General features: G+C 48.0%; 1 protein-coding gene across 1 annotated transcript; it reads right to left on the bottom strand.

The window, feature by feature from the left end:
• Window positions 1-1362: 1362 nt before the first annotated feature.
• On the bottom strand, window positions 1363-22925 carry Kcnk18 (potassium two pore domain channel subfamily K member 18). The gene is made up of 4 exons (XM_003479319.3): window positions 22576-22925; window positions 11765-12012; window positions 9412-9543; window positions 1363-2162 (listed from the first exon to the last, which is right to left on the bottom strand). Exons 1-4 carry the CDS (start codon window positions 22923-22925, stop codon window positions 1363-1365), a joined length of 1530 nt encoding a protein of 509 aa, XP_003479367.3.
• Between the last annotated feature and the right edge of the window lie 1073 nt (window positions 22926-23998).

Below are 23998 nucleotides of genomic sequence, written 5' to 3'. Positions count from 1 at the left end.
TAATGGAAGCAAAGGGAACTGGTGTGCCAACACCTACAGCATGTGCCACCCAGAACAGTGTGTTCCATGCCAACCCACTGAGAGCAGCTGCGGACTGTACCAACCCTTTCCAGAACCCATCAGTTCATCCACCGGCCCACTCAGGAGCAACATCCTGCACCAGTTAGTGAGGAAAGCAGTCTGCACAGCATCTGGCCATCAGAAATCTCCCAGTCCCTGTGCACACAGGTGACAAAATCCTCCTGAGTAGCTTCACGAGCCTGGATGGGACCGGCCTTGCATGCATGGAGTCATTCAAGAAAGCGGTTGCTTAGATTAGCTCTGTCAGGGGTAGCAAGGAATAGCCTTTTAATTTAGCTGAAAGCGCACATTCCAAGGTGATAAGGTGATATGGTTTGTGTCTAGATTCCCTCCAAGCAAGCCTCGTGCACTCACAGGTGGGGCTTTTCAGAGCTGGCTGGATCTGGAATGTGTGGTACTGGGATTAAGGGTGTGTGGTACAAAATTAGCCCGCTGATTGGTTTAGCACAGTTCTGGGTGTGGCCAATGGAAAGGCCCATCCCAGGTGCGGGTGGCACCGTCTGAAGTCTTGGATTCTGGGTGGGATGAAAGGAAAGGAAAAGGCTTGCTGCTTGCTGCCTGCTGCCTGTAATGCCATGGACTGTTTTGTCCCTGCCATGCCCCACTGTCGTGCCACCCTGGCTTGGAACCAACTGACTATGCTTAAAACTTCTACAACTGTGAACCAAAACAAATCTTTCCGTTTTTAACTTTGAGTGTCAGGTGGTTTGTCTCAGGAACAAGAAAAATACCTAAGACGAAATGTAAGTTTTTCTTTATGTCACAAAAAACCACAGACATCATCAGATTTTTTCATCTGCATAAGGCAGTGATTTTTTAAAATGAAAAAAAAAAAGCTGGGCATGGTGATGCATGCCTGTAATCCCAGCACTCAAAAACTGAGGAAGGAGGATTTAAAATTCAAATCCAGCCTGGGCAGTTTAACAGTTTTGCAAGACTCTAGCTCAAAATACAAAATAAAAAAGAGGTGGGGATGTAACTCAGTGTTAAGGCTATGCTTGGGTTAAATTCCCAGGACAACAAGAAAAAAAAAAAAAACAGATGGGAAAATTAGTTAGATTTTACATTGTGGTTATGATTTTCCTTTCAAAGTCCAGATACAAAGAGTATTAGCAGGATTTCAGCAGGGCCTCAAGATTGAACTCAGTGCTCTTATGAGTATTCTCAAGCCTCAAGGTCTCAGACAACAGGCTCCAGTACCACTGGTTTTAACCATACCGCCCCAAAGACAAGGTGAGAAAACCAGCTCAGTCTGTCTGTCTCTTGAGTGATATGGAGCCTTCACTTTTTAACAAAGTGGTAAAACTTCCCTTTTGCAAAGAACAGCATGAGATTTTTGTAAACCTCAATGATCCTGTTTTGCATCAACTTGAAAGCAATACACACAATCTCCATCCCAACGATGATGTAAATGGAGAAGAACAAGAAGAAGTGCGGGTGAGCTAACTCAATGTCCCCAAATCCAATGGTGGTCAGTGTGACAAAACAGAAATAGAAGGCATCCTCAAAGTTCATCTGTGTCTCCCAACAGGGCAAGATGGCAGCTGCACAGGAAATATAGGCAAAGATCACAAGGGCAATGACGGGCAGGGGGATGTCCAGCCTCTCCACTTCTTGTCCCACCTCATCCAGGTTGCTGATGATGGAGTAGGAGAGCCTTCCCAGCCCCAGCTCAGGGCATGAGCTGCTCCTTTCCAGGGTGCAGGGGGGCGGTTGCAGCAAGTGCTCTTGCTGTCTGGTGACCAATCTTTCAAACAGTTCTGTGTTGCAGCCTGGGGCTGAATGACACTTTCCAGGATTGGGGCTAGGCAGCTCTCTGTCACTGACCACGATCTGAGGCATGGCTTCGTCTGCAGGTCTGGAGTCAGGCTTTCTCTGGCAGTGCAGTAGGGGGCACCACTTGGATGGAGAATGGAGAAAGAAAGGGAGTGTTCGGAGCCGATTGTAAGACTTGGATAAAACAGTTGCCACAATGTCACCTATGTCTGTGAGGACCAGGAACATCAGGGGGATGCCAAAGAGGGCGTATAGCATGCACAGGCACCTGCCAAGTCTTGTGACAGGGAACATGTGGCCATAACCTAAAAAAGAAGACAGAGCCTAGAGTTGTTGTCAGTTTCCTAAACCCCTCAAAAGCTTCAAAGACACTTCTTGCTAATGCTCCTACCAAGACATTGTACACATGTGTTTAAAAATATTTATCTTGGGCTAGAATATTAATTAGTGGTAAAGCTTGTGCTTAGCATGCATAAGGCCCCAGGTGCAATCCCAAGCACCAAAAATATGAATAAATAAAATAAAACACTCATCTTGAAGTGTTTGCCACTTGTATGGCTTTGGGTCTGCCTTGGTGGAGGGATGGTGTGATAGTTAACTGTTGTGTCAACTTGAGTAAGGAATGCCCAACGGATTGGCTTAGCATAGTTCCAGGTGTGGATGGTAGACTTACCAAAGAGGAAAGAGCTGGCCCTGGGTGTGGGTGGCACCAACCAATAGGCTTATAGCCTGGATAGAATACAAAAGGAAAGAAGAAGAAAGGCTGCTTCCTGCCTGCCATGCCAGGGACTGTTCTTCCCCTGCCGTGCCCCTCTGCGTGCTACCCTGCCTTGGAGCCAGCCAACTATGGATTAAAACCTCTACAAACTGTGCCCTATAGTAGGCTTTCTTCCTTTAGCTGTGGGCATTGGGTATTTGTCTCAGCAGTGAGAGAAGTAACTAGACTGGATAGAAATGAAACTAGTTTCTCTTTAGAATAAGGAGCAACTCCTATCCACATGTTTGACTCAAGATGCTCTTGGCAGGGGACAAACACATGTTTGGGAGTGAGATGATTGTCTTTCATCCTGCCGAGGTTGTTTCTGCGTGTCCACACGAGCATAGGGTCAGCTCACCTGCAAGGACAGGGAGAACACAGGTGACAGACAGACAGTCATTTCACCCCTTCCTTCTTCCAACGATTCTGGGTTTTAAGAAGCACCTCTGGCCTCCCTGGCAAATCTGGACTTCTCACTTTCCTTGTTTTTGAACAGTGGCCACTTATTAAATGCCAACAGAATGTGTAGTACTAGGGACAATAGGAAGACGGAGGAGACAACCGCTGCCCTCAGAGCCATCTGTGCTTTGGCAGATGAGATAGACACAGTCATAAATGACAGAGAAGCCATTAACCTCCCACATTCAAAAGCTGATGATCTTGGTTCAAATGCCAGCTCTGGCATTTACTATACTGCTCATAGTTTCAGGTTTGAAGCGTGAGAAAATGAAGCACCATAAGAAGAGAAAGAAGGAAGAAAAGAAAGGAAGGTGGCCAAGAGCATAAACATGACAAATGGCAGCCTGAAATCACCACAGGGCTGTTCTGGCCCACACCCTGCCCCCATTCTCAGGGACATTCACAGAGAGGGTCCCTGCAGCCAGAGAGACCTGCTGAGCAAGAAAAGGAAGTGGTGGCCTGGCGTCTCCATGCTTGACTGGGGGTCTCTCTTCACACCCCGCCTCTGCCTGTGAGGGTGGGAGCAGAGAGAAAGTGACTCTTCCGTGCAGTTACTCGCATCCACCAGGGCAGGAAAGCTCTGATGACTTCAGCAAACAGGAAGCAGTGTTTGCTTCATGACTGTTTAATTTTTGATGTCCTAAAGGATCATTAATTCAGAAAATGCAGCCCAATTATGTAAATTAATTTGAAGGCAATTCCTGGGCTGGCCACGACCCAACCTCGTCCAGGGACTGCTGCTCCCTGTGGCAAACTGCAGCCTCAAGATGCCTGCTGGGAGCCAGGTGGCACTCCGGACGCCCACATCACCAGTGCCCAGTAACAGAAGAGGCTGTAACCCTGCAAGGGTGTCATTGGTTTGCATCTGTCACAAAGCACTCCACATCACTCTGACCAGTTCCGTGGGACCACTGGGTGCAGAGTTGGTAGACTCTATGTGTGTATTCATCCGCCCATTCATTTCTTCATTCATTGTTTCTAGGGTGCTTACTGCACGTGCTGGGACCATGGTAGTAAGAAAAGCAGATGTGGGCTCTGAGCTCCCCAGGTTTCTGGTTTAGATGGGGACGTAGATATTAGCAAAGTCTCCACACTTGTAAATATTCCCCGACAGAGGTCAACAGCAGAGGGTCTCAGTGATGTTGGAAGAAAGGCACCTGTCCTTGTATTGGGTTCAGAAAAGGTATCACAGTAAGGTGACTCTGTAGCAGAGATGGAGAAGGGGACTGAGAATCAGCTAGGTGAAGCAGCAGCAGCAGAACAAGCAAAGGACCAGGGACAGGTTTGAGAATCAATCTTCATGCAGTGGGACAGTTGGTATAGTGCCCCTACAGGCAAGGGACCGAGCAGGAGCTGAAATCCCACCTGCAGTGCACTCTAAGCCATGGCCCCAGGGCTCAGGGCCCAGAGCCGTGCCTGCCTAGCGGAGATGTGGCTTTCTGTGTTTTCACTAAAGCTTTAGCCAGAGTGAGGGACCGAGAGAGGACACAGAAGCAGGGAGAGGGGTGCAATGTGAGGCGGGGGGGGGGGGTGTCTAAGGACAGAAGGGAGTGCCATGACAGAAGAGGGGAGCGGGGTGGGAAAACACCCCTTCCCAATCTTAATTCACAGAATCTGGAATTTGGAAAGTGAGTCTGCAGCTAAGCTTAAGGAGTGAGAGGAGATTTATATGTAGGGGCTCTAATGGCCCCCATGAGTGACCCATCCAGGAAAGGCAGAGGGAGACTACACACAGAGAAGAGGAGAAGGCGATGTGACCTCAGAGGCAAGACCAGATCTTGGCAACCACAAGTCAAAGAGTTCCGGCTAGCAAGCACGGTGGCACATGCCTGTAACGTCAGCTGCTCAGGAGGCTGAGGTAGGAGGAATCAAAGATCAAGGCCAGCATGGCACCGTTTGACAAAAAAATAATGAAAAGGGATGGGAATGTAGCTGAGTTCAAGCTCTAGCTCTGGGGCAAGAATGTTGACAGCCACCAAGCTGGACAAAGCCAGGGTGCCCCTCCCTGGAAACTCTGGAAGGCCTGGGACCCTGTCAACATCTTGATCTTTAAAGTCAGTGTCATTGATTTCGCACTTTCAGCCTCCAGCACTTGACAAATTTCTGTGGCCAAGTTGGTTACAGCCACAAAAGGAGATGAATACAATCAGATTCGCATCCTGAAAAGATCACCTGGGCTGCATTGTTGAGAGTTGCACTGTTGCAGGTGACAGTGGCCCGAGGAAAACCAGTGGGGAGGTACAGGTACCTGTGCCAGGACCCAGGCTGTGCTTGGCAGAGGTGGGAGTCAGGAGAAGCACAGAAGTGTGCAGACTGGCTGAGCTTTAACGTAGACAGAGATCTCAGCAGGACAGACAGCAGAGTTTGGATTTGGGGTGTCACAAAGGAACTGAGCAGGCAGATCTGAGTCTTTGGTTAACAAGTTGAGTCACTGATGAATCCCCTTCAGAGTCTGCACACAGAATCCAGAAGCACACAGACGAGAGGCAGCACCACACTCCGAAGATAACATGGTGGCTCATGCTTGTCATCCTAGCACTCTGGGGGGCTGAGGCAGGAAAGACGTAAGTTTAAGCACAGCCCAAGAATTTAACAAGACCCTGTCTCTAAATTTTAAAACATTGTAATAAAGGAGAGTGGGGAGATAGCTGGGTACAAAGACCCTGAATTCAATCCCCAGTGCTAGGAAGAAGGAGCAGGAGGAGAAGGAAAAGGAGGAGGAGCAGGAGGAAGAGGAGAAGGAAGGAGGGGGGAGGGAGAGGAGGAGGAAGGACAGGGAGGAAGAAAAGGAGGAGGAAATAGTATTCTGGAATCAGGCATGAAGAAACTCGGCACCTTACTCTGTGACTCACGAGATCTGTGACCTTGACCAATGGGCTTTATTGCTTGTGGCAGCAGCTTTCTTGGATATGACAGGAGAGAACACTAGCCCCCACGTTACTGAGGGAATTAAAAGATTATGACATGAGGAGGACTTAAAACTATGCCTGGCCCATAGTAAGTGTTCAGCTTTGTGTTGTTTTTTCAAGAGACTGTGATCTCTGAGCTACTAACAAAAGATGTGATCAGATAAAGCACTGATGCCACTGCTGGGAGCAGGGGTCACTCTGCAGTTTCAATAGCAGTGGGACAGAGTACCTGACCTCTACACTCTCCTGCAACAGCCAGGAGAGGTGAGGTCTCAGCGGCGGAGATGGCTAAGTACAGAAAGTCAAATGACGTTGGCACTGCTGGAAAGCTGAACAGGACATGGGATTTCTCCACACACGCCCTCAGTGGAATGCATCTCGATACCCACGTGAATTGGGGCCTCCAAGGAGTGTTCTTTTGGTTCATTCATTGATTCTCTTCCTTTTCACAGAGAACAATCCCTTTAAATGCATCTGATCACAGCTCCACTTAGGGCAAAGCCAGTCTCCGGGATGCCTTTGGTGTCCAGCAGCCCCCACCTTCACCTCCAGCCTCCTCTTGCTCGCTCTGCCCCAGCCACACTGACCTGCTTACTTGCCCTCAAGAAATCCTAGGGAGGACCCCAGCCCAGGGCGTGCACTTAACGTGCACTGCGCCTACCACATCAGACTCCAAACACCCCCATGGCTCCCCCTGCTTCCCTCAGGTCCGCTCACATGCTTCTCTGCAGGGGAGCTCTTCCCGGCCACCCCACTTAATGGCAACCTCTGTCCCTCCACCCCCATTCCCTTCTTTCCTGTTCTCCATAAATTCCCAAACTCTCTAATCGACTCTGAACATTAGTTTGTCTATTTCATCATCTGCTCAAGGAGTTTGCTCCATGTTAATCCTACACCTCCTTCACTGTGGCTAGAACAGTGTCCAGAACCTCACTAAAATGAGCACCTATTTATGCCAGGCACTTAGGGATGGGTAGGGGCACAAGAAAGAGCAGGCAGAGGTCACTTCTCCCTCTAGGGCATGCCTGGAACTCTCCTGCAGTTCAGTGAGCCAGGCTGTGGGGTCCAGGAGGAGCCTGGGCTGTGATGTCAACACTGCATTCAAGCCTGATGTGGGCATCCCTGGACCACCAACCTGAAGGTTGCCAGTAGCAACCATAAACAGGAGCGAACTTGTTTTCCAGGCAGTGCCTTGCTCCCCATACTGAGTTCTCATGTATCTCTAGAGAAGTCGCAAGTGGCTCTCCAGTAATCACTGGTAACCTCTCAGCCTCCAGGATGGGGACCTGGGTTAAGTTTATTGTTATTTTATTTAGTAATTTAGTAGTTTATTTAGTAATTTTTATGTGTGTGTGTGTGTGTGTGTGCGTGCGCACACACTATTGGAATTGACCCCAAAGCTTATCCATCCCCAGTCCTTTTTCAATGTTTAATTTTTATTTTGGGTCCGTGTCTCACTAAATCTCTGAGCTGCTCAGGTCATGCTTGAATTTGTGACCCTCCTGCCTCAGCTTCTCAGAATGCTGGGATTGAAAGCACCCGTCAGTGTGCCCAGCTAAGTATCTAACACTTCTGGCAGGATTTATAATGTACCTTTTAAAGTCAAAATGTCCCACACAGCCAAACTCCTAGTGTTGGCAATCTCTGATGTTACCTGCATTTAGAGGACAAGGTATAGAGAAATCTGGTGACCTATTTGGGTCACACAGCTCACAGTCGGCAAAGGTCTCCACCTTCACCTGAAGACCTTGCTCATGGGACGCCCAGCCGCGGATGCCCCATCACACATGGATTTGCTGAGTTCCAGACCAAGAGGCCATGACCACCTTTTGCTTTGTTTTGTTTTGTTTTTTGTCTTTTTGAGACAGGGTTTTGTTATGCAGTTCAGGCTGGCCTTGAGCTCACTTCATAGCCCACGCTGGTCTCAAACTAGCAGTGATCCTCCTGCCTTAGCCTCCTAATCACTGAGATTATAGATTGAGCCACCACGCCTGACTCCCCCATGACCGCCTTTCAATGAAGTGTGTTACAACCAGTAAGACACGCTGCATCCCAAACAATGTCTCGAAAAGCCAGTCTCCAAGAACATACAATGCCTATTAAAGCAATAGATTAACCCAGTTACTGCAAGCCAAAATGCCCAATGCAGAATCGCATCACTCCCTAAAATGCATTTGCACATCTGATAAAATCAGCACACTGCACTTAGCCTGGGACCATTTCACAGTTAAGCATTTTCTATGCTGCTCCAAGGAGACTGAGCCACCGCCCACCTCCCCCCTGGCAGGCATCCCTGCCTTAGCACCGGAGCCATGGAGAATTCAGGTGATCCCAAAATGCAGGGCAGGAAGCTGTATACTAGAGAGCCTTTCAAGCACTATTATTGATTACAGACAAGGTAGAACATGCCCAGGGTAATTATCAGGATTATGATGTCATGACTCTCTTGGACAGTGGGTAGTGGCTTTGCTGTGATTTAAAACAATGTAATGCTGTCCATTAGATCACCGACTCACAGCCTGGATCCCATCAGCATTCCCTGGAGGGCTCTCAGAAATGCTGATGACTAAGTCCCGACTTGGTTGGTCTGGGCCAGGGTCCAGTCATGGGAACTTGTAAAAGACATGGACATGGTTCCTTTCAGGTCTCAAACAGGGCCTGGAATCTGCATTCCTAGCAAGTTCCGCAGAGACAGAGGCTGCCACCAGGGAAGCACACTTCCACAACCCCTTCCACAGATCTGTGATCTGAAACGGGGCACGTGGAGAACTGTTGAGAGACATTTTTTGTGACCCAGTGCCTGGAGGGTGGGAGAAGAACTCCAGAGATGCTGCTCACCTTCCTACAGGGATGGGCCACACATACCCACTCTCCACGAACAGGCCACGGGGCTTGTCCTGTCCTGAACCAAGAGTACCTTTTGAAACCCCCACTCCTACCCTGATCACTCACCCTCAAGATCTTTAAAGTAGGTTTACTGAATTCCCCTCTCCATGAAGCTACCCCCGCTCTGCTCACAGAGTCCCCTGAGTGTGTCACTGTCACACACAAGCTACATTGGTTGCCTACAAACATTTCTGTCTTGCCTGGGAGTCTGTGAGCTCCAGAAAGTCTTGGCCACACCTGTCCCATTTCCTGTGCTTTGTATAAGAATACTCAGGACGGGGACACGAGGGCCAGCACCCAGTCCACACCTGCTGACAGTCCTGGGGCAGTCCCGCTCTGCTCATTGCCGCTCTCCTGAGCTGACGACAGTGCCTGGCAGTGCCCCAGAGGCCTGGCACGAGGCAGACAGTCAGCCAATCCTTTCTTGCATTAAACACGTTCAATGTCCAAGCCTGCTGCCTAGAGACTCCTCTCCACCCAGTTCTGTCTCCCCACCCCGGGCAGCTGGGTAGGGGGCATGGGAAGGCCTGCCTTTACACTCACCCACCGTGCTGACCACTGTGCAGCAGAAAAAGAGTGCACTCAGGAAGTTCCAGTCTTCCGCCTTCTGGGCCCACAGCTCAGGCTTCACCTTCTTTAGAAGTCCCAGCACTTTCAGTTTTTCATCTTCCGAAGCTGGAGAAAGAGGCCAGGGTGAGGAGCAGGCTCTGCCCATTGCAACAGTTCGGCCCAGGCCAAGGGGATGGAGTCTTCCCGAGGACCGGAAGTTAGCCACCCCAGGGTCCTGCTCAGCACCAATGCTTTAAAACGTCTCTGCAGCTCAGTTCCTGTTCCTGCTCCCTGTGCAGATTGGCAGGCCAGGTGGCCCCAAGAGAAGAACCCCTAACACATGGCCCTGCTGGGCACACTCAGCTCAGCCACGGAGTCACTGCACGGCCTCTGGGGGCTCCCTGCACTTTGAGACTTTCTGATCCTTTCATCTTTCAGAGGGGAATAAAAACTTCTCTGCCTCTCTCATGAGATTCCTAGGAATAGAAAGCAAAATGGCTTTTAGGGAATGTAAGCCGTAAAATGGATGCAAATACCACCCACTCCTGGAGGGCATTAAACCTGTGGGATGCAGTGATCGGACCAGGTTTTAGTGCCAGCTCCTGAGACCACCTCCTCCAGGCTGGCTGGGCTTCCAGAACACTGACCCCAGGCTGAGAGGACAAAATTGGGAGCCCTGGTTTTCCGGAGAGTTTCCCAAGTGCTTCTGCTGGCCTGGGCAGCCAGTGGGCCTGTCTATCTCAAAAGCTGCCTGCCAGGCCCTGGTGTGGTCAGAAAAAGATGGCACCCTGCCTGTCACACAGGGCAAGCTGCCACTCCTATGAATGGTACCAGCCTGGGAGTCCATTCCAGGCCCCACCTTGATCCTGGCTGTCCCTGGGGCTGGGAACAAGAAGCTGCTCTCCCAGCCTCAGTTTCTCTGTCTAGGAGGCATGATGTGGTAGCAAAAGGCTCAGATTCTGGAGCCCAGATGCCTTGGGTGAATCCCTGGCTCTATTTTCTAGTTTGTAAATTTGGACAAGTTGCTTAACCTCCCTGTGCCTCAGTTTCCAAAGCAGAAAAAAGGAACAATTTATACCCAATGCAAAGTGTTCTAGGGAGGATTAAATGGGATGCTATGTGGAAAGAGTTTGGCCCAAGGTCATTATTTAACTAGTGCTTACAAATCATGTTAATCTTCAACAAAAGTCAGTACAAAATGGAGTGGGACTAGCTCTCTGTTCTTATACCTTTCTGTACATTGGAATCACCCAGGAAAATGAAGATTTTCAGTCTGCTATTGAGGCTCTGATAAAAGCAGGGCTGGGAAGAGCTCAGGAAAATGTGTTTTAGACAAACTCCCTGGATAATTGTGAAGCTGGGCTAGTGTGGAAAGCTTTGAACTTGCTGGGAGGCCAAGCTTCCTAGCCGAGGCTCTGGGCACCTCCCAGGTATCTCTCCACAAAGGGACACAGTACGTCTTCCATCAAGGGGACATGCAGCCCCGCTGAACTCAACATGAGGCAGCCCCAGTCGAAAGGTTCAGCTCGGGACAAGGCCCAGCCTGGGGAGGAGAGCGAGCAGGTGGCCGAGCCTGGCCACATCAGGGAGGGAGGGACAAGCTTCCAGCACCTGTCCCTGCCCTGGCTCTGACAGCCTGTTTGTCCTTTATCTTTAATGCACGTACTCTCTGTTTCTGTTGCTCTGTTGAATACATCTTTGCAAACTTCCTTTGGTGGAAGCACGTAACTAAGTACAAATGGACCGTAATAAAGACAACAGTAAAGTGCCCTCTGTCTTCCAGAGGCTTTATGAGGCTTTATCTCCTCTGCTTCCCACAAAGGCCTGAACTGTGGGTCGTCCCCTTGTCTACAGGAGAGGAACCACACAGCCAGTTGAGAGCAACCTGATCAGATGCTGCCCCTAAATTCATCTCACAACCCCTTCCCTGCCTCACAATAGACCAAGTCTGAAATAGCAAGCAGGTAGCCGGAGGCAGGCTGCTTGCTCATCCTAGGGACCCAAACCCAATTTCCTCCAATTCCACCCTGCACACTGAATCTGGGGTCAGGCAGACATCCACACTGTGAGGAGCAGCCTCCGCCCTGTCTTCCCCTGAGCCTGCCTGCAAGGCAGGGTAAGGATGGGAACTGAGGCAAAGGAAAGGGGCTGATCTTTTGGAGAATCCCAGGCTTCATGTTTTCCTATGTTCTCCACAGCACTCTTGAGAGGCTGATAATCTCTCCATGTTCCAGATAAGAAAAACCTCAGAGAGAAGTCACTTTTCTAAGTTCTGCCATGAGTGGGGAGACCGGCAGACACTCCAACTCCAGGGAGAAGGCTCGCCCTGCCCTGGGGATGCACCTACCTGCCTTGGTGCAGTTCAGGACTCTGCACAGCTCATTCAGGAACCTCTGGAAATCAGGGTCATCATTTATCCCCTGGACCCGGCTGCCCTCAACCGCGGAGAAGAGCGCAGCACCCAGCAACGCGTAGGTCACTAGGCAGCTGAGGAAGCAGAGGCCTGGCAGGAGCTTCCCCAGGGCCACAGGACAGCAGCCGCTGGTCTGGGGCAGCCCTTCAGCCTCCATCTCCTGGAGCCTGCGATAGGAGGAGCTGCAGGAAGAGGCCAGCATCCAGGCCCAGAAGGAGTGGAAAGGTGGGAGTGGCCGCAGGATGGCTGGGCTCCAGCGCTGAGTGGATTACATTCACCTCCCCAAGGACTGGGGAAGCAGCCGGAACCTATCCTGTTCAATTCATCAGAATGACTTGGATGGTGCCCCTCCTATGGCCCCAAATTGCTATTGATCCACTGGTCCACCCTAGAGCCACCAGGCAGGGGCGTTAGGAGGATGACATGGTTATTGTTTTTTGCTGTTTAACCTTTCCCCGTCCTAAAATTACAGTTTCATTTTACAGGTGCCAAATCCTGTTTTTGGTTCTTAGTCTGGAAATTGTCCTTCCTGTAGTTGGCCTATGCTACCTGCTCTCCTGGATGAGAGGAAATAACAGTACAGTCAAGCCCCACAGTTTCCAAATGGCCTTAACCCCACGTGGTTCTAATTTATGCAATGTTTTTTGTTGTAATTGTTTTTGGGTTTTTTGTTTTTTGTTTTTGTTTTTGTTTTTGTTTTGGTATCAGGGAGGCACTTGTTCTGCTGAGCTAAATCCCTGGCCCCCACATGTGGTTCTAACTATTGGCCCCAGTCCCTCACTCCCCCCATAGCATCCCCTCCAGCAAGTGACCCCACAGGGGACAGAGTACACTTCCTTGACCCTCAGGCTTGACCAGGCCACCTGATGCTCCACCCATTGGATAATAGCAGGCACGGGGATGCACGGGGACTTTATCAGCTCTCTCTGTGATCCTGGGTTCTTCCAGCCTTGTGCTTTCACAAGTCTTCTCCCCAATAAACATCTGTAGATGCCCTCTCTTAGTGTCTGCTTCAGCATCTTCTGAAGCTGGCATCAAGAGTGTCTGAGAAGCTCTGAAACAGACTTTCAAGACTAGGACACTCAGTACCCAAGTGGAAAGGGCACAACGCACAGACAGCCTTTGGCACAAGGCAGCCGTCATCCCAGTGTGCAACAACTCACCAGTGTGGAACTGGGGTGGCACGTGGGCTAGTACAATGATTTCAGCATTTGGAGAACACTGGAGGAATGAAAAATTCAAGAGTAATGAGTTTGAAAGATGAGTCCAAAGTTGTGCTAATCCCTTTGGGATGGGTGTCAGTCAGCCAGTCCTAAAATTTCCAGCAGGGTCTTCTGAGAGCCAGATGACTTGGAGGTAACAAAGACCTCCACGGTACCCTGGAGAGAGATGACATAGATACACGGCTCATGCTCCTAAGTACAGAGAGGGGAATACAAAGAGAGCTGCACACAGACCGTGTCTCTGAAGGCAAAAGAAAGGGATTCTAGAAGCTGGGCTGCCCAGGGGGATGAATGAGGTCAGCTCACAGATGTCAGGGAAGCAGGGCAAGGACTGGCTGAGAGTGGATCCGTAGTATCAGGTCTCCCTGACGGGACACTTTCTAGGTCCTTAAAGGGGTCTAGCAGCAGCTTTTTCTCTTCTCAGTGGCTGACCATTGTGTTGACCACGCAGGATCACAATACACAGGTAAAACAAAATACACTTTAAAGCCACTCTTGTACCTCTCTCAGTGGGGAGATACATTTTAAAAAGCAGGTAGTATTTTCCTGATAGCCAAAAGTGAGTCCCTCTAATCCATGCAGACAATCTCCAAAAATTCCCATGATGAAACCTAAGACCCCAAATGAGAGTATTAGGTGGGGTCTTTAAGGGTGGTGGAGCATGAAACCAGAGCCCTCATCCATGGGATTAGTGACCTTCTAAACTAGAGAGAACAGCCTTCCTTGGTGTGAAAATGCTGCCCTGAGAAGACAACGTGAGGAACAGGCCCTTACTAGACCCTGAATCTACTGCCACCTTGATCTTGAACTTCCAGCTTCCAAGACGGTGAGAAATAAATTTCCAGTCTTTATAAATTACCTAGATTCTGGTGTTTTGCTACAGTAACGTGAGTGCACTGAGACAGGAAGGATGGCATGGCCTTGGCAGGCCTCTGGAACCTCAGCAGCAGCTGGTGTGAGCTCTCCCGCTGCCATCTGCCCTGGAGACACATGACTGTTGTATTCTTTCTCCTCTTCTCTTTCCTGTTTTTTGTGATTTAGATACAGAATGTCCCCCTAAAGTCTCAAGTGTTTGGCAGGTGACTGGACCAAAGTGGTGCCATAGACTAGGGAAATTAACCCATTGATGACCGGATGCGCTGTAAGGAGGTGAGGCTGGGTTGCAGGTGGGTCACTGGCAGTGTGACCTGGCAGGATTATTCTCCTTCCCTTCTCCATCCTTTTCTCTCTGCCTTCTAGCTGTCATATACTGAAAAGCTTTCCTCTGCAGTGCCAGTCAATCACAGGCAGATTCCTCTGAAACATGAGCCAAAATAACCTCTCCAGGTATTTAATCCGTGTAACAAGAAAGTGACTAATAACCCCCCTCCCTGTCCCTTTTACGTCTCTGGAAAGAGGGCAGGCATTCAGGGAGTGGGCTGCTCAATCACAAGCAACTCCCCCATTCTTTTAAAAATAATGAGAAGCCGATTACACGCCTACATTTTAACATGGCATGGGTTCCTAGAGTCAAATTGCTGTGTTTTGCACAGCCAACTTTACACCTACAAATGACAGGATTAGCGATGTCAGGGGCCAGTGTGGGAACTGAAGACAAAAACTCTTACTACAAGAGTTGACAGAGAGGAGGTGGTCACCCCACACAGGCAGACTCCAGACCCAGATCTGGACCTGCAGCCTGAGGGCTGAGGCCTGCGGAGAGGTCCTGTGCCTGCAATGGCAGGGATACAGGAACAAAACAATTCTTTCCTAAAATCTGGATTTTCAGGGCCAAACCATAGAGACACTTCACTGAATTTAAGGTAGTCAGGGACTTAATCCTGACTGTGAATCCTCATTTCCCTACCTAGACCATCATGTGGTTAGTGTTTGGGGAAAGGAGACTTAACTTTAACAAGAGGACCAAACTATATATGTGGTGGTGTTGTAGTTAGGGCTCTCTGGAGCAACAGGGCCAGTTCGACATACACCGATATACAGAAGATTTATTGTGGGAACTGGCTCACTCGGTTTTGTGATGAGAAGTCCACAGTGTACCATCTTTGAACTGAAGACCCAAGAAAGCCAGTAGTCTGAAGCTCAGAGAAATGGGGCCGGGAGGTGTCACTGATGTAATTCTGCAAACTCAAGAACCTGCAATTCTGATACCCCAGCAATCTGATACAGAAGAACATGTCCCACCTGAAGAACAGAGAGTGAATTCTCTCTTCCTCCACCTTTTCATTCAGTTCTGGCCCTGAGGGAATGCTGTGCACTCACTTTTGGTGAAAATGGATCTTCTTTATCCAGCTGAGGGGTTAAAATTATACTCTTTTTCTGGAATATACTCCACACAGAGAGAGAGACATATAGATACACCTAGAAATAATCTTGAGCCAGTTCTTTGGGCAACCTGTGGCCTTCATCACACTGACACTTAAAATTAACCACTAAAAATGGCTGACAGAAATGGTGTTGACTGGTCTCTGGCTGAGAGTTCAGAAGGAAAAGGGCCCTGCTGCTGGCTGCTCTGCTCCACCCAAACATTCACACCCTGGGCCTGTTTGTCTCGGTACTCCACCACATCTCAGGGCAGCAGAGTTCCAAGCCTGGTCCTCAGGCAAACAGACTGAACATGGGCTGTGAACATGTTAGAAATGAAAGTTCTTGGGGCCCACCCCAGACCTATTGAGTCAGAAACCTCAGGGCAGGATCAAACAGTCTCACTAAGACCTGCAAGGGATTCTGAATTGCATTTAAGCATGAGAACAATGTCCTTGGACATAATCCTCCTCTGCAGAGTTAAAATTGGAGTGTTAGGCACATCTCTGTTCTGGGGAAAGGAACAGAGGGAAATAAATTTCTTCTAATCCAGTGAAATAAAAATCACACATATCCCTTCTGCTCAATTCAGTTAATAAGAATTTTATCATAGCCACATCCAACCACAAGATCAACTGGAAAATATAACCTTTAAAAGATGTCCATTACCTAGGAAGAAGGTTGATTTTGGGCAAAATTGACCATATCCTACCAAGGCAGGCAGGGCATCCTGAAACTACTGCTGCAGTCACCACCATTTCTGATGGAAGCACACATCTCTGCCACTTTGCAAGGGTTCTGTATTAGCCAGCTTTCCATCACTGTGACAAAATGCTTGACATAAGTCAATTTAAAGGAGGAAAGATTTCTTTTAGATCACAGTTTTAAAGGTTTCAGTCCATGGCCCAACTGGCTGTATTATTTGTAGCAAGTACTTACTTGTGGCAAGGCAGAATCATGGTGTATCTTGGTTACTTTTCTCTCATTGCTGAGACAAAACACTTGATGCCCAAAATGAAGGAAAGGTTTATTTAGTTTATTGGTTTTGGAGGTTTCAGGGTGGTATGGCTAAGTGACAACAATTCATGGTGACTGCAAGCAACAAGAGCAAAAAGAGGAAAAGCACACCTCCTCCCTTATATTGTGTGCTGGCTACTCACCCCTGGGTGGGTGCAGCACTCACAGTGCTAATACCCACACTAGACAATGAACTAATCACAAACGCTAAACTCAGTCACCTCAGTGACTTCATGAGGCCTGGAGGGCCACCCAAATATAAACCATAACATGGTGGAAGGACAAGGAAGAGAACAGCTACTCACTTCAGAATCATCAGAGAGAGAGAGAGAGAGAGAGAGAGAGAGAGAGAGAGAGAGAGAGAGAGAGAGACAGAGAGAGAGACAGAGAGAGAGAGGGAAAGTGCCAGGAAAGTGGGGGTCAGGAACCAGATACAGTCATGCGTCCATGATCTGTTCTCTTTGACTGGGCTCCACATCCTGTTTTCATCTCCTCCCAATAATGTCATCAAGCTACGACTCCTTCAGAGGTGAATCCACCAATAATGTCAGGGCTAGGATGATCCAATCATTTCCTCAAAGCCCCAAAACAACAAGCGTTCAACACACTGGACTTTTTTGAAGGACATTTTGGATAACAATGACATCAGGCTCCAATAAAATATCATTTTTAGCATTGACTTCATAAAACCTGTAATTAGTTGTTCTGATTTGGGGGGGGGAGAGTGAAGAAATTCTTAAGTATGCATAAAAATGGCTTTGGGAATTTTAAACCCATGTATAAACCCAAAAGATACCATTACTGTTCTTGTAATGATAATTATTTATTATTCTAAAACTTTGGGGTCTAGAGGGGCCTACTCTTCCCATATATGGCAGAGAGAGGTATCAAAAAAGGTTTGATTTGAGACCCTGATTTGAACTTGAGGCACAAACCAGATATTCTACTGTTGTGCTTTGTCACCCTCAAGAAGCTCCCCACTGCCATCTGAGTCAACCCTGCGGGAAAAGGGAAAATAGAAGATAAGGCTCTGTATCTGTGCTTTTAAGGCCAGCACTCAGAAATTGCACTTACTTTGCCAGAATCTGTTCACATGACCACATTCATCTATGGTTCTTCCCAAGTAGGCACATGACTTACTGTGATTTAAAACTACATTTCCCAGCCCTTCTGGATGAGACCCTGTGACTTGCCTAGCATAGGCATAGCACAGCTACAGTTCAAACCAATCACTGTTTATTAATTCATTTTGCCAGTACAGCAACCCGCACTCAGATGTTGGTTGGTTGAGCTGTATCTCAAAATTGTCCTCTGAAATGCTAAAAATGGGTTCTATCATGAGCTCCTTAGAGAGGTTTTGTGAGAGTCCTAATCAATTCAAATAATGTAGGTCACAAATAAGCAATCTATTGCTATTATTGATACTTTCCACAGTTACCATATATTGAATGCATGATCCCATTTAATCCTCATGATAAATGAAGAACTGAATGTATCAATCAGAGTTCAGTAGAGGAAATAACCCATTCTGGGCCTTTCAATAAGAAGAGATATAGTATGGAGTATTAACTGCTCTATATTAAACACTGGAAAGATAGAGAAGGACGTTCTCAACTGGATCTCCTGGAATCACACTCAGACCACTCAGAACTGCTCCCTCAGGGAGCAATGATCCCCTGGAGACACTGAGTTCAAGACAATTTGTAGCATCTGAGATCTGAAGATCAGGAGGCTGGTGTCACTATGCCATATGGCCTATAATTACTTTTAGATACTCAGGAGGCTGAGGAACATGCCCTGTGGTATAGCCCTGCAGGAATACTTTGTATCTGTGGCCCTCTTCCCTCTTCCCATTGGCTGAACTCAAATACGATGATGGCCGTTGATTGGATAGTAGAATAAACCAATGAATGAAGTCCCTTTGCCTAGAGCAGAGCCACTGTGCCATTCCTGGACCACCACAGTACTAGACTATGAGGCGAGAGAATAGCATTCTTGCTTATTTTTATTATTTTTACAAGTATTATGGCAATTGAAAAGATACTCTTAGTGATATATAGCTTATCTTTTTTCATACAGTGATGTCCTGTACTTGATAACCATTTTAACAAAAGTTTATCAACTGCTTTCTCTGTATCAAGATACTCCAAACACTTACTTATATAATGACTTTTTATATCCATATAATTAATGTATGTCATCTCTCTTTAAATCTGTTTTACTCATCTTTCTGATTTTAGTACTTGCTGCATTTCTGAAATCAAGATGTTTCTTACTGTTTCCACCAACAATGTACCAGGAAACACCTACCTGACACTGCCCATGTGTATAAGTTGGGTCAGAGTTTGCATTTTGACACTCCCAATCAATTATGTTGTCTTTACATGTGTTCATGCTGCACCCCAGACAGTGTAAGTGAAGTGAGGAGAAGTTCCTAATGTGCTCAGAATAAAGGAAGGAAATTTTTGGTTAAAAGAGTCTGAGGCAGCTGTGCATGATGGTGTACACCTAACACTGTCCCTGACCTCGACCTATAACCCTGTAATCCTAGCGCTCTGGAAGACTAAAGCAGAAGTATAAGTTTGAGCCAATCCTGGGCAACTTAGAGACTTAGCAAAAACCTGCATCAAAATTTAAAAAGGGAAGAGGTTGAGGATCTAACAGTGGTAGTGCATCCCTGGTTTAATTCCCTAGTACTAGAAAATGTTTTGAAAAGATGTATGTGAGGTGTAGATTTATAGTCTTTGATTTGTCTAAACTTTCTTGCTGTTTTGAAATGAAGCTGATTAATTTCCAGTCATGCGTAAAGGTGTCAGTGGAAGAAAAAATAAAATGATAAACAATGAATAGGCAGCACAGGTAGCAGTGAGGAGGGGGGAGGACAGGAGGACCGAGTACCCAGCCCAGCCCATGCCCTACACCCAGGGTGAGGCTGAGCACTCGTCAGCCACTGAGGCTGAAGATTACTTATCTTGGGAGCTACCAAGACATTGCTCACCTTAAACTTTTAAATCAGAAGACCAGTAATCCCAGCCATGTCACTGAGGCCTTTTGAAAGTCCACCTCCCCAAAGACCTGACCAATTCGAAGCAAATCATCACACACTAAGCAAAGGTGGAGAAATGCACACTCAACCCATGCTGTCTCAGTCAGCGTATTCTTTTAACCAAGCAGATGAAATCTTTCACTTTTACAAAAGGAGCATCAGAAAAATGTATCTATGTAGCACGGTCTTATTTTAGATGAACTGCTTTATTTTTTTCAATTAAAAGGGTTTTTCTCCTTTAAAAAGAATCAGTGTCTGCCTGCAGCATGGCTAAAAGCCAAACCATCACAGTGGAGCTAGCTTTAAGGTGCTGGAACACAAATGCTCTCTATGTCTCAAAAAGTGGAACTGTGAGGGGAAACGGGCATTGTGATTCTGATACAAAAGAGGATTTGTAGACTTCTGCTTCTGTGCAGCCAGATAAAAGTCAGTCAAGATGCCAACAACCCTGCTGCAGAAAGTAGAGGGGAAAAAAGACAGGGAATAAAAACCTTATCTTTTGAAACATAAGAGAGCTTTAGAAATAAGTGTTACCAGCCAGCATGAGTTCTTAGCTGCATGTAAGATGGAAATCTCACTGGGCCAGTTTTAAGGGTGAAACAAAAGTTGGCTGCAGTAAAGAAACACAGCTGGCTACTGCACAGACTGTGTAGCTTAGTTAGGGACTGCTAGGATGCCCACTCCACAGGCAGAGACCATAACTATTCCTGAAACTGAGCAGCCCCACACAAAGGAGGCATCTTAATTTTGTGGGGTCTCATCCGTTTCCTGCACTTCCTTATCTTAGAAAAGACATTGCTTTTTCCTTTGATTAACCATTTGAATTCTTTCTCCTTCATTTCACCCCAAAATGAAGCTACCTGCTTGCTTTTTGACAGGCAGCTACTTCAAAGTCCTGGTAGCTTCTTATCTCAGTTTATATACTAGACTCCAGAATCAGATCTCCTGGGTTTAAATCTGTTTCTTTAGCTTGTTTGCTGCTTGAATTTGAGCTAGTCATGTTGGCTTCCTGCCTCATGAAGAGAAAGTAAAATTGAATTTCATAAGTGGGAAAAGGCCCTCCCTGGGAGAGCTGATGTACAGCACTTCCCTTTGAGTATCTGGTGATCTGGGCATTGCCAGAGAACAGGAACTAGGCTTCTGCTGAGCCTCTACTTGGGGAAGGAAAAATCAAGAGCTGTCTTGGCAGTTGTTTTGGAGTAGGCACAATGAACTCAAGGACTCTAAGTGCAAGTCTGATTTTTCCCCATGGGATATTTGATAAATAGCCATGCATTGCTTAACAACAAGAATGTATTCAGGGAAATTCATCACTGGGCAGTTTTGTCATTGTGCGAACATTATGTAGTATTGTTACAGCCTATTGGTAGAGGCTATCGCACAGTGAGGCTGTACATTGTAGCCTATTATCCCTCGGCTACAAGCCTGCTCAGTGCGTCACTGTTCTGAGTACTGTAGGCAATGCTAATGTTACAGGCAGCTGAGTGAGTTAGAAATATCATAGGCAGTCAGACAAGGCTGGGCCATCCAAAGAGCCAGTGCAGAAGACCAGATACCTTGCAACACTGGAGAAGACAGGCACCTCTGCTGCAGGCCAGATCTCAAGACAAAAGGCAAAACAATTGCAACGACACCCTAAGTATAAACTGAAAGGGTTTTGGCCCAGGCCAGATACTATAGCTGGTGAAGCCAGAAAGCTCCTATCTCCCCCACCCTTAGGAATTGCCTCTGGCGCCAAACTAAGACCAATGGGCTACCTGTGCATCCCTAATGCCCCCCTTAGGTTCCACCCCAGGCCGAGGCTACTTATGTGCCTCACTCCACGTGTTCCACGTGTTCCACGGAGAGATCGTCGGCCCCGGGGTGGAGATGCCATGCCCCAGGGGGTCGGGGGTGTCTCTCCCCACATTCCCAAAATAAAAATTATTTATATTTCATACTTATCTTTTCAGCTGCCGCCGGCCCTCCTCCTCTTCCTCCCACAGTTCTATCAGATGGTTCCCTGGCCAGGAACAGCAGGCAAGAGACTCCTGGGGCTGGTTCCCAGATTTGGGTCCCCTGCTGTTCAGGACCGACCGGACTGCATCCTGCATTAATTCCTCACTTCTACACTCAGGAACTGTAAGCTTGGCTGCTGGTTCGCAAACAACACCCACCAATTTACCACAGGTGAGCAATTCCCCGGAGACAGCCACTGAGCCAGGCTCAGGTGGATTTTCTCCCCACTTTACGTGGGTTCGTGACACTTTCATGTCTTTTAGACAGCCCAAACCAAGGCCATTCTGGGCAAGCCGATGTCCACTCTGGACAGCCCACACTGAGAGGCTCTCACGTTTTTCCAGAGCTTTTGGGGCTTTCTGGGCAAGCCTGTGTCTGTTCTGGACCGCCCACACTGAGAGACCCTCACTTTAGAGCTTTTTAAGTTCTCATGGCAGAGCAGTTACTCGGCCCATGCAAAGTCCACTCAATATTGGTGGAGGCCAATTATTAAGAGTTTGGAGCCATATAGCCAACTCATGGTCTGGGGTGCAGTGTGATGACTCTAATCCTGACAGACCATGGTCCATTGTCTCATCTGATTGTAGCCCCATGGGCTAGACCCCACACCAGATTTTATCTCAGGGACCACTTCCTGTCCCCGCCCCCAGAAACCATACCTATCTATGGCTTACCACACTGCAGACAAGCTTACAAAACTCTCTATCTTTGTTTTGGGAATGTGCCCCTTTCCCGCCAGCTTCCCTGTCTCTTTGTCTCCTCCAGGATCCCTCCCCCTCCCCGAACTTAAAGAGATAACAGCGTCTTCCCTTGCAGCCTTTTGGAGTTTTCTCAGTGCCTCCTTTCCTCCCGGCTTCCCCTACCCCCACCACACTGCCAGCGTCCCTTTGTTTCCCGTGCTCGACAACCCATCTCCCGACGCTGAGATTAAAAATAAGACCAAGCAATGTTGAGATACACATAAGATTTTAAACAGCTTTTTGGCCCTCACACTGTGCTCCAATTCTGCAGTATCTCCACTGTCATGCGGTGCTTCAGGTCCACATGTGGTTGATATTTCTGTGCGCCCCACAAACAGTTTCAGCTCCACGTGGTGACTCAGCTCCACATCCAACCTGTTCCCCACCACGCCGGCCCATTTGCCATTGAGAGATACTCACAGGACTGTCTGCACCACAGGTTCAGCTTTTGGCGCCGCATCCTGGGCTGCGAGTCCTGCAAGCGTGGCTCCAGAGAGCGAGCGCGGCTCCCTTGAGCGGCTCCTGCGGGTTACCGTTCGCCAGCTGCCAGCCATGCGCCTCTGGAAGCAGAGCCACACTTGACTAAAAGCTGTGGCATGTCTCACAGCCCCACCCACCACCCCTGCCTCCACCACCACTGTGGCTGGCCACTGCCAGGGTCCCGCCCCACCGCTGCTGCCCTTTGCACCACCTGCTGCTGGCTCCGTAGCCAGCGGGCCGGCCCCTGAGCCGCAGGCCACCACAGAGGCCACCGTGAGCCCACCCACCATTGCAGCCGGCACCGCCCCCCCCCCCACCGTCACAGCTCAATTGCGTATTTCCCTACGCCATCCCAGCACCATTGTCGCCATTTCCGGGTGCAATCTGAGCCTGCTCCTGTGCGCTGTGTCCCAGCGCTCACCCCGCCCACTCTGTGAGTTCCATCTCAGCTCGCCCCTGCGTTCTGTGTCTCGGGACTCACCCCACCCACTCTTCATGCCTAGGTGCTGCATGCCAGATAACCTCAGCCCTGCCCCAAGTGCAACTATGCTCTCTCTACAGGTGAGCTCTGTCTGCCTCAGAGTTCCAAACTGCCTTAGATACTGCATCTTTACAACATCTCACGGCTCCGCTCAAACATATTTTTTACAATTCATTTCCACTCAAGAGAGGCTATTTTTCTTACAATTTTCTACCATTTATTCAAGGTTAGTGGCCACCTGGTAATTTTACCAGCCTTGTTTATCAATTAAAGCCTACACTAATCTCCTGTTTTAACCACTAAAATTAAGAGATATTTATCAATTCCTTTTTGCTAAAAACCACTAGCTCTGTTCCAAGACAAGGGTTTTGTTAAAAATTCTAATGTTGTCCACCACCAGTAATGTTCTGTTAAATTTATTGCTTCTACTGTACTGTGTTGTTGCCAATCTCCTGTTTAACAACTAGGTTATAATAACTTGAGAGTATATACTAAGTTAATACATTTATTCATAGGATTGGTAAACCTTTACTGCAAAATGTTTCCATTAAGGCCTTATTTGTTAATTCCACGTGGCACCCTATAAAAAGTGATATGCCATCCAGATAAAGCCTGCTTTCTAATCTAAAATGCCAATATTAAGCTCCTACATACTTACTTAATTCTACAGATACCTTTTACTGTAGTCCAGATCTCAAGCAACAAGGCAAAACTTGACCTTCAAGCTCCACAGAGACCTTGATATGGTTTTTCATATTTTAAATAACACTTGCAGTTCTGAGACAGACAAATCTACACAAGGTAGAGCTACCTGCCCCCCCTCCATGGACCACGCTCAAATGCAGCAGAAGACATTAGACAAAAAAATGCCCCATCCTGGCG

This window comes from Cavia porcellus, unplaced genomic scaffold (assembly GCF_034190915.1).
Source record: "Cavia porcellus strain 051 isolate PalLab524CR breed Dunkin Hartley unplaced genomic scaffold, mCavPor4.1 scaffold_2, whole genome shotgun sequence".
NCBI classification, from domain to species: Eukaryota; Metazoa; Chordata; class Mammalia; order Rodentia; family Caviidae; genus Cavia; species Cavia porcellus.
This window is presented reverse-complemented; position numbering and strand designations above follow the sequence as displayed.

What these genes read in the sequence shown, in the direction of transcription:
- Kcnk18 (XM_003479319.3), bottom strand. Translation starts at nt 22,925, where the DNA reads ATGGTGGGTGGGCTCACGGTGGCCTCTGTGGTGGCCTGCGGCTCAGGG. An exon ending in CCTGTGGTGCAGACAGTCCT is followed by an intron (nt 12,013 to 22,575) that starts GTGAGTATCTCT and finishes CTCTTCCTGCAG; the next exon opens with CTCCTCCTATCGCAGGCTCC. An exon ending in CCTGAACTGCACCAAGGCAG is followed by an intron (nt 9,544 to 11,764) that starts GTAGGTGCATCC and finishes CTCTTTCTCCAG; the next exon opens with CTTCGGAAGATGAAAAACTG.